Raw genomic sequence first — 10,289 nt, forward strand, 5'->3', positions numbered from 1 at the left:
AGCCGTCAATGGAATGAGATTGTACAATGACATCGTCTCCATATTATAAATAAATAGTGATAGTTGGATCTTAGACATAGTGGCTTTGGAATGAGATGAGTGTGTGTAATGTGCATTTGGGACATTGGATGGACTGGGTGTCCGATCACCAGCAGCACAACACAGCTGGATTTAACCAGGACATCTGCTACCAACAGTTCTAGTCCATGGATTTAACCAGGACATCTGCTACCAACAGTTCTAGTCCATTGATTTAACCAGGACATCTGCTACCAACAGTTCTAGTCCATACACAGAGCAGGTAGTGCAGGACAAGCTACTGTAGATGGAAGGAACATGGGTTGAAGGAACACCATCTATTTTCACCCGTATTATATCCATATACTGTAGGTCCTTACTAATGTTCAATATAGGGAATGATTTCTGTCTAACCCATTTAGGCCTATATCAGTGGTTTTCAAACTATTTCATGCCAAGGACCCCAAAAATGTAATTGGCCACGACCCCCATCTGAAAATATGTTGTTCCAGGGACCTCCCCATGAAGCAAAGATTTGAGTTAAAAAACATACGTTTGAAAGAATATATGTTCAAAGAATTTTCACGATTTTTCAAAAATAGCAGACCTACAAGCTCGTAGCGCGGCACTCGGTGCCACGCTATGAGCTTGTAGATCTGTTATTTTTCAATAGCTAAAGTATATAATGCTTAAAACACCAAAAGAGGTTTCCCGCCCCGAGAATGGGCTAACTACTGTGATTCAGAGGTGGGTTGCGGCAGGTATGTCTGTGTAACATTTCCTGCCAACAATGACATAATCTGCGGGATCTAAAACCTTTTTGTGTGTAGATTTTCACAGCCGGGAGTGGGAGTTGACAGAAATGATATAGTGAGCATTAGTGTGGATCCTCATACAGTACGGCGATAAGATTGAAAAGGGTGAAGTGTTCCTTTAACGGAGAGAAGGAAAGGGGAGGTGGTGGAGGTAGGGAGAAAAACAAATGTCATATCTGGCTATGAGCATTTGCACTGTAAGTGAACAAAGGATTCAGGAATGACATCATCCGTCAAAACAAACCCAGTTGCCAGTTGTCACATGTTATGGGAAGGTTCCATCTGACCAACTGTTTTTGCAGAAGTGATAGAAAGCAGCATTTGTAGACCTTGTAAACTTGTAGACCGATTCGGCTATTTTCGTGGGTAAGAGGTTTTGTGAAGAGGGGGGGAAGGAGGGAGTCTGGCAGAGAACCCTGAGGGGGACACAGGTCAATAAAGTATAAAGGGTTTAAGTGGTTAAAATGTAGCGAATGGACAGGGGTGAAAGTTGGCTCACTGGTTTGAATTGCAGGATGTTTCCCAGAGCTACGAGAGTTCAACTGTTGCAGACATCAGTCGGTCTCCAGACACAGGGAGATAACAGTATAGCACAGTTGGGCTTCTTTGGAATTCTCAGCAGGATACACTAATATACAATGTCCTGAAACAAACCAAAACTAAAACATATCTTCATCATGTGTTCCTGAATTTATCCCTGGTTGTCCGACTCACAGGGACAAACAGGACAATCCTGTTGTAAATCAAACAAATTGGATGCAAAAACGTCACGCCCCTGTTCTGCCCAAGAGAAAACACAGACCTGTTCTGAAGCAAGGCCGGGCTGTGGTTTGCACATCATTTCTAATTTGTTACAGAAATACGCATTATCTGATTATAGAATTTAACTATCCTGTTCTCCAGGCTGAGCTGTTTATTCAAAGCCAAAGAGCGTGACTGAACAAAAGTCCTCAACCCCAAAATACACAGTTCTCCTGCACAGCCTCCTACGCATTAGGTGCGAGAGTGGCTACTTTCAGCCTGATGCTCCAACGTTAGCCACATTAGCTGCCCAATGGCTATTTAGCATCATACATACAACGATCAATCCAATCTTCCTCACCTCATTAGCCGCTAACATCTAGTTAGCATGACATACAGATAAGACCAACCGGTCTCCCCCTCTCTAGATCTGAAGCACCAGCCCTGCGGCTGAGATGTTGTCTCCTCCCCCGGCTGTCTGGTAGACGTCGGTGCACACCAACACCGGAGCCACACAGATCTGATAGTCGTCCTCTTCCCAGCAGCTGACGGGTCTCGTCTCCTGCAGGGGAATCCGCTGGCTGCCCTCTTCCCTGCTGATGGAGAACGAGTCGTCCATGATGAGCCGGGCCTTGCTGGGGTCGATGTCGGGCGAGCCGCAGACGTGGCGGTTGGCCGTCAGCGAGGCCTTGGCCGTGGCAGACATGGTGTTCTTCCACTGAGAGCCGCGGGTCACGATCATGGCCTGGAAGGCCAGCGTGTGAACGTGGAGCCGGGTCAGAGGTCGTCCGTCAGCGTCAGCGTCCCTGTGGTGCTGGTTGACCAGGCGGTAGAGCTCCCTCATCTGGTCCAGGACAGTAGCGACACGGGGGTTGGGGTCGGAGAGCACGGTGACATTAGTGCCTTTCATCAGACTGAGGAGATTCGGAAGTTCCTGTTCATTCATTCCTAAAGAATCAGACTGGAAGACAAAGACCACAACGTCAAACATACTGAGATCTTGAGTATCAATAGCGAGGGTATGTGCGTGACATCATCACCAAACCCGGGAAGCTATGCAGGAATGCCTACTGAGTGGCCTTGAGTCTGACAGCCCATGCATCCAAACAGAAAAGTCCTATCTGATTGCATTAAACAATGTTAAACTCACTTAGCCTGTTGCTTTGCTACTCGATGTGCCATTCACTTAGGCATGCGTCGTCGTGACAACTCATGGCAACAAACACAATATTTTGGACCAAACAAATAATTACAAAGAAGAAAAACAACAACAAAAAGTGTTGCAGTTTTTTTCTTCTTTCTAATTATTTGTTCGGCCCAAAAAATTGTGTTTGTTGTCATGATTTGTCACGACAAGAGTTGGCTTTGTCCGCGACGTAAACGTCTTTAAATAAATACTTTTTGAAATGTCTATGAGGAAAATGAACGGTTTCCTGGGCCCTGGTAGGGGCACTGATTGACTTTTAGCCAATTATCACCCATGCTATGCTTGTTCATAAATCACTACTTATAGATTTTTTGATTCATCTGTAGAACTGTGTAATCCCTCCAATCCTGCCTTGCCCTAGGAGGAATATACATGAATTTCTACATACGTGTGGAATGACCAGGCGAAGGAGGTCCTCCATGAGATCTTCGTCTACAAAACTGGCCATCTCAAAATGAACCCCAGTGTGTGGAGACGAGGAGGAGAGGAGATCAGCCAGACGCGAGAGGAGACGTTCACGTTCACCTGAGGAGGAGAAGTTCAATGACAATGCCTTTATTTTGCCTTCGTTGCTAAATTAGGAATCTTCAATGAAGCATTAACTACAAATACATTATGGGATAATATGGGGATCATATAGAAAGGGGAGGGATGGGGGTCAGCTGCACACAGTCTGTGTAATGTCAATCAATGCTAGCTTTTCCGCTGACCTGATTGGAAGGGGAAACTGTCCATCATCTGAAGCCCGCCCACCACTAGAAGGTCCGGTTGGAAGTCTTTTAATTTGTCAGCAAAGTCCTCCATGGAGTCCAGGTAGGGGTTATGGTCATCACTATGGACTATATACCTTAAAAATACAATATAATACACAGAACAATAGTTAGGGTCATCACTATGGACTATATGCCTTAAAAATACAATATAATACACAGAACAATAGTTAGGGTCATCACTATGGACTATATACCGGTACCTTAAAAATACAATATAATACACAGAACAATAGTTCACTGTTGACGATATACAATACTCAACAGGTACACAGTAGCGATGTGTGGGTTGACTCACTCTACTGTATGTATGTAAAACCACTCTCACCAACGTTTCAGCAACACAGTAAACAGCACATGTTTATTATAACTATGAACAGACATAGGAGTACACACAGAATCAGCCTGACAGAACAGAAACACTGTTCTGCTTCTCAAGTTAAGACATTGCCATTCAAACCTGTAATATAGCAAGCAAACATAGCCGTAAGTATGTGTGTACCTGTTAGCTCTGCGTGAGGTGTACTGCCCCCAGCTCGCTCCCATTGGATACTCCAGGATGAGGTGGATGTCGGGCTCCTCTACTATGTTTCCTGCCACTGCAAAGATGGAGTCAGCCGCATGAATAGGGTTGTCACCATTCCAAATTTAAGTTGACGATTAATTGTCAAATAATTGCAATCAACGATTTCATTAGTGTGGTTCAACCATACGGCCCGACTTTATTTATTCTGTTTCTGTATGAACTTTATTTCCGCCCCGTGTGACGTCATGTGGGTCGATAAACTTTATTTATTCTGTAGAAACATTATTTTGCCAGTCTTCTTCAGGGTCTCTGTGACACGTGAAAAGGTAAACCGAACCCAGGTCTGGCGAGTCGTGGGCGGGTAAATACGCTTGTGTTGTCGCACTGCGACTTCTCCAGGCAAAAACGCAGGTCTCATTGAAAATGAACTATAGGCGCGTTTTATCGCTCCCCGTTTGCAAGGCCCTTAACCCTAAAACTATGCCTGCCGGGAGCCAATCAGACACACGGTAAGGCGGGTCCTGTGACCATGTGGGCCAATACATACATTTTTATTTGCTTCATAATCACAAATTGCACAAGGCTGATAACAAATAAGATAACTTAAATATACAAATAGATTACTGACGCATTTAATACTTTTATACAATTTTTGGAAAATGTTTGAAAATGTATAAACATTTTTCCATGTGGAAAAGATTATGCAAAAACAATTGTGATTATCTCAAATAATTGCGAATTAGACTATTATGTAATAATTGCGACAGGCCTAGGCAACACTGATCGTGTTGTCAGCCTATCTGCCGTTACTAAATGCTCCGCTATTAAATGTGATAAGTTTATCACACTGTTTTAACAGTTTCTGATATCAGAGCTCACAAAGGCCATCTCTTGTCACACAAAATATAAGGTTAACAACTGGGTGTGCTTCATAATCACCTGCTGAAAGACGTTATCATGTCTGTTGGTCCTAGAATCTGGAGCATTAATGTTGACATTTACAGAAGATGTTACCTCTAGTTTTAAAAATGCCTTTGTACAAATCCATATAAAAATAAATAAAAGCTTGACCAGCCAAAGCGATTGAAAGGAATTGTACTGTAGTTCAATGTTGTAGTGCGGTTTCTACATGGCACAAAGACACTCATTACAGTGACTAAATTACCTAAATTTAATTGTTCAGCCCTCGTGTGTGTGTGTGTGTGTGTGTGTGTGTGTGTGTGTGTGTGTGTGTGTGTGTGTGTGTGTACCTGCAATGTGTCCAGACAAGACCTCAGTGAAGTCAGGACTAAAGGTTCCCCCTAGCAGTACATCACAGCCTTCAGTTGCCATGCGACCAGCCATCACCGGGGCGTTGCCCCCCACCGACCATCTGTTGCCAGGTAACTCGCGGGAGGCCTCCACCAGCTCACTGAACAGGGTGTCATTTATCACAAAACGCCTGAAAGAGGAGAGCAGTAAAAGGTAGGAGAGGAGAACACGAGTTAGGAGAGAAGACAGTAGACGAAACAAGAGGATAATTCCAATTTCAGTTGTTCCTGTATAAGTTCTCTCTCCAGCATACAATTGGTATCTCCCTCTGTCTAATCTCTCACTCACATTCCCTCTGTGCAGAGTTAGTGAGCATGACAGCCAGTTGTTTTTAGGATTTATTTCCAGATAATGAACATGGCCATTACAGTCCAGAGACAGAATCACGAGATAAAGGAAAGAGAATGCTGTGTATTTTACTGTAGGAATGATTAGTTAGTTAGTTACTGCGAGAGTGAGGACTAGCCAACACCAACTACTCACAGCGTTACAATGAAGTCCTCTCCCATATATGAACACAGAGCTTTAAATCAGCCTGATTTGGTTTCTTTTGCGATTGTTACAGCTGTTCAGAACTATATTTAAGTTCACCGTTTTTACCAGGATACCAAACGCTCCATCTGTTGACAAATCGTCACCTGAGTGACTGACTCAGGCTCAGCATTAACACCATCCTCACTGTGCACTTCCTATATGGTTGGATTGTCTGAATTTGTTTATCGATTAAAAAAAAATAGAACTCCTTTCTCTGTCATATTCCCTCAACGCGACCCGTTATTGCACTTATAAACTGAGCAAGTCCGCAGGAATAATAACCGGGAATAGCCTGGTGACCAACAGGTTAGACGGGTAACAGCAGGAATGTAGACTAGACGGCACCCGGGAGCAGTACTGGTCAGCTCCCAGGTTTTAATGTGTGTGTCTGTGTGTCTATGTGCAGGGCGTTGCTGAAAATGAGCTCAGCTACTACCCTGGGTAAAAAAATATAAATATATATATATATATATATATATATATATATATATATATATATATATATATATATATATATAATTCGTTTTCACTCTGGGACCGGGGTTTCAAAAATGGGCGTTTTCGGTCACCCAATACGCTGGCTCCATGTGGCTGGAACGGCAAAACGATTCAAGACGTTTGCGGATACGGCTAAAATCTTTCTGTTTCAGTTCAGTCTGGACGGGGCCTAACTTTGTACATAAGGGAAGGGTAAGTATTTGAATGGAACCAGGGACTCACTGCTGGAATTAGAGCCTATATTAGGGTTAAACTGATTCTAAAGACATACAGTACAGAGTGGCTTACATGCTGATGCTCAGCACATCAGCTAAGTGACTCACAGACAATCTATGCACGTAGGAAGTGAGACAAATGCAGGTACTAGGACATCATGAACTAAAGGCCAGACCGCATCAATGCAACTACGGTAGTTTCTTAGTTGCAACTCCTTGCAACAAAACAGTTTCAAGGCCAGTCCACACCAATGCAACTCCTTGCAACTGCTATCGGGGTGAAATGGTTGCAAGTAGTTACATGTTGCAAGGAGTTGCTTGGTGTGGACTAGCCATTACTCCTAACCACACACACACACATCCTGTGTGAACACAGAAACTTGCGCAGACACACACATGCACAGTTTTGCACACAGCAGCCTCACTCACTCTGCAGCGGCTCCCGGCGGGAAGAAGTAAGCAAAGCTCTGAATAAGTTGCTCCGTGTTCTCTATGTAGTCGTGATGGAGCGGCTGGCCACTTGGAGTCAGACCCATTTTATTCATCAGTGTCACACCGTCCACTATCAGGTCGACGCAACCCCCGAAACCTGCAGGAAACACAAAAACACACAGACGGTCAAAACCTGGAGAGCCTGGCGGAAGGGCTGGGGTTCTGATTCTGAAGGAGAGAGGAACAGAAATACCAGTATTGTAGATGTGAACAACACGTCATGCCAAGAAGAACCAACCAGCCCCCGTGGAGACCAGGGTTTGATTCCTCCTCTGCATGACTTAACCCTCCCAGTGAGATAAACTGTTATTTTGGTACATACATACGTCTTAAAGGGCAGCATTATCATAAAGTGCTGACAGTTTCTGTATGTATTAGACCAGATACTTTAGAGGTGTCTGGTGCAACGCACAGGTCCTGGGCCTGGTGAGAGCAGAAGTGGACCTGGTGAGACGTAGGAGACAGGAGTCAACCCACAGAGCCTAGTCCTTCCTTGCGTCAGAAGCGTACCTCCCAGCCCTGGCAGAGTAGTTCTGGAGTAGTTCCAACGGATTGTGTGCCTTTCCCTATATGGGACTGATCATGGGAAGCTACTGGGACCTAAGTCGGGACTTGATCAGCCCGGCTGGGTCACCTGAGTGAGGGGGTATGATGTCTGAGAGACCTGAAACCCTGATGACCTTGGGATATATCACTGACGATACGTCCCAGGTGCATCCATCATCCATGTGATTTTTTTTTGTTTTGTTATAGATATAAGAGTGAAAGTGAGGAATAGTGAATGCCTCTAGTACCTCTACCCGTTTGGTCATCATCACATCCATGTGACTATTGATCAAAAATGTACCCAAACATATTGTCACATTATCAATATCAAGGAGTTCAGTCAAAAAAAATTGATATAGGAGATCGAGAACAAGGGCAGAGAGAAGAGTCACGCAAGACAAGACCGAAAATTCTAATTCCAGTCTTCGCAGCTTCAAGGAGCATGGTCTGTGCACAAACTGGCTAAGCCACCAGGCACCCCTTCAATTAATCACGTTCAACCTTTCATCTTGTCATAGGTGAAAATGTTCTCATTTTCAAAATAGCAAGCTCACAACACATTGCATGACATTGCGACGGTGGTAATTATATGGAAGAGACAGCATGGCAGGGAAGGAGTGTTGTTTTTGGACTGGCTAAAGGACAAAGTTGAGCAGATAAGGTGAACGCTTAGACATGTTGTGACTGTCATCAGGTCCAAAGGATACTATGGAGGTAATGCTATATGGTACTATGACCCATTTCATCACCAGTTGGCTGATAAACTCATGATTATTTCCATAAAGTCAGTGATCATCAGGATGGTTATGCGTATTTAACCTCTCAGATTACATAACCTTTAAATCCATAATAACACTTGAGATGAGATGCTGTGTTCCGTTAGCAACCCATATAATATAAAACGAGTTAAAAATAAACGACCATTGATTGATTGGAAAATGAATTAACAGTTTGTAGAGTAAGCACAGTTCAATACAGTAAAGTTCAACACAGTAAAGCTGCAGAACAGGTCAATACATGGTCTGCTAAGAGGCTTGAAATACCAAGCACATTTAAGAGGGGGGGAAAACAACAATGACTTGACTTATTTTTACCAGGGCCAGTTTCAAATTGCAACCACCAGTCAAGTGTTGACTGTTGAGAGAGTGCTTTTGAAGGAGAGTAAGGATTCACATTTCTTTACATATGGCATATAGGAGTGAAATGAGTTTAACCCCTTGTTTGAACTGAATCTGGTTTGAGCTGAATAATCACCCCCATGGGAGAAAGGAAGAAAACATTAAACAAAATCTCCATTGTATGGAGAGTAGTCAGTGTCTTCAAACCAACTACCGAATGTCACAATCAGGGTCAAGAGTCCTCTGTAGCTGTAGTCCGCACTTGATTAGCATAACTTGATAAACCTGTTTTATGACTGGTTCTCACTAATAACTACAACCCCCATTGCTACATTGTTTGTTCAGCAACATGAATCTCTCCAGCTATATAGAAATATATACAAGACACAGTGTGTGTGTGTGTGTGTATATATATATATATATATATATATATATATATATATATACACACACACACACATACATACATACATACATATCAACATTCGCCCAGAGAAAGATTTGATGCTACTGATGCATATTATGACAGATAACAGTCTAGTGAGCCATGGCTAGCAATGCATAGTACTACACACTAACTAGCCTATAGCATGTAGATAAATTATAAATTATATTTAGTGAACAACTTATCCTGTGCAGTAAAAAACTGCAAATAACAAACCCATGCAGTTAACCCACTATACAATAATTAAACCATCAAAACAGGCTGCTGTGCTGTTGCCTGTTCATAATTCACCTGAATGTATTTTAAAGTTAACCATCAATCAACAAACCACCTCGATGAATCTAATACAGGACCTCAATGGAAATAAGGCATATTACGCTTCTTTGGGTTATCCTTTTAGAATCCCTTTGCATAAATAAACCTGTTAATAACGTATTGAAATCAATGAAATGATGTTAGCTAACGTTAGCTCTTACCAATGGCCACCCTGGGTCTGACTGCATGGCTGATCCCTACTTTGCTCTCGGCCCGGAGCAGAGAGGACAGCACGGCGTCCAGACGGTCGTCCAATAACACGGTGTTGTTGATATTATTGTTCTGTGGCGTCCGGAACCAGTAAGCCAACAGAACCACCAAAAAGGACAGAGCGGAGCCATACTTCAAGACTGAAAACCTACTCCTTCCCTCCATTGTTGCTGCTATCTGGCTGCCAGCAGCAGCAACACGGACTGGTCCAGACAGTGGTCCACACTCCACAGACACTCTGCTACTCCCAGAGGGATACCTGACAACTCGTCAGTTCCAAGATGGATACCGGACAACTCGCCAGTTTACCAACTCACCACAGCGAAATGTTTCATCAATGTCTTCATCGTTATGCTAATATGCTGTCTTCATCAGTGTAGTATGTCAAACTCACAGATGTTTGTTACGGTTCATTTCCAAAGTGATCAAATTATTTTGTGCAATTAAATGGTCATCTAAAAAAGAAAGTTGAGTATGTGAATACCAATGATAAGTAGGCCTACCATTTCAGGATATTGTTTACTAATG

General features: G+C 43.2%; 1 protein-coding gene across 1 annotated transcript; it reads right to left on the minus strand.

Annotated features, from left to right (window-relative positions):
* Nucleotides 1-1,545: 1,545 nt before the first annotated feature.
* Nucleotides 1,546-9,926, minus strand: adpgk2 (ADP-dependent glucokinase 2; the record flags this gene model as incomplete). Its single annotated transcript, XM_083759998.1, has 7 exons — nucleotides 1,546-2,535; nucleotides 3,170-3,306; nucleotides 3,492-3,628; nucleotides 4,054-4,150; nucleotides 5,328-5,518; nucleotides 7,065-7,224; nucleotides 9,713-9,926. 7 exons carry the CDS (start codon nucleotides 9,924-9,926, stop codon nucleotides 1,999-2,001), a joined length of 1,473 nt encoding a protein of 490 aa, XP_083616124.1. The 3' UTR covers nucleotides 1,546-1,998.
* Between the last annotated feature and the right edge of the window lie 363 nt (nucleotides 9,927-10,289).

The sequence above is a fragment of the Protomyctophum parallelum genome (genome assembly GCF_964188405.1).
Source record: "Protomyctophum parallelum genome assembly, chromosome: 2".
Classification (NCBI taxonomy): Eukaryota; Metazoa; Chordata; class Actinopteri; order Myctophiformes; family Myctophidae; genus Protomyctophum; species Protomyctophum parallelum.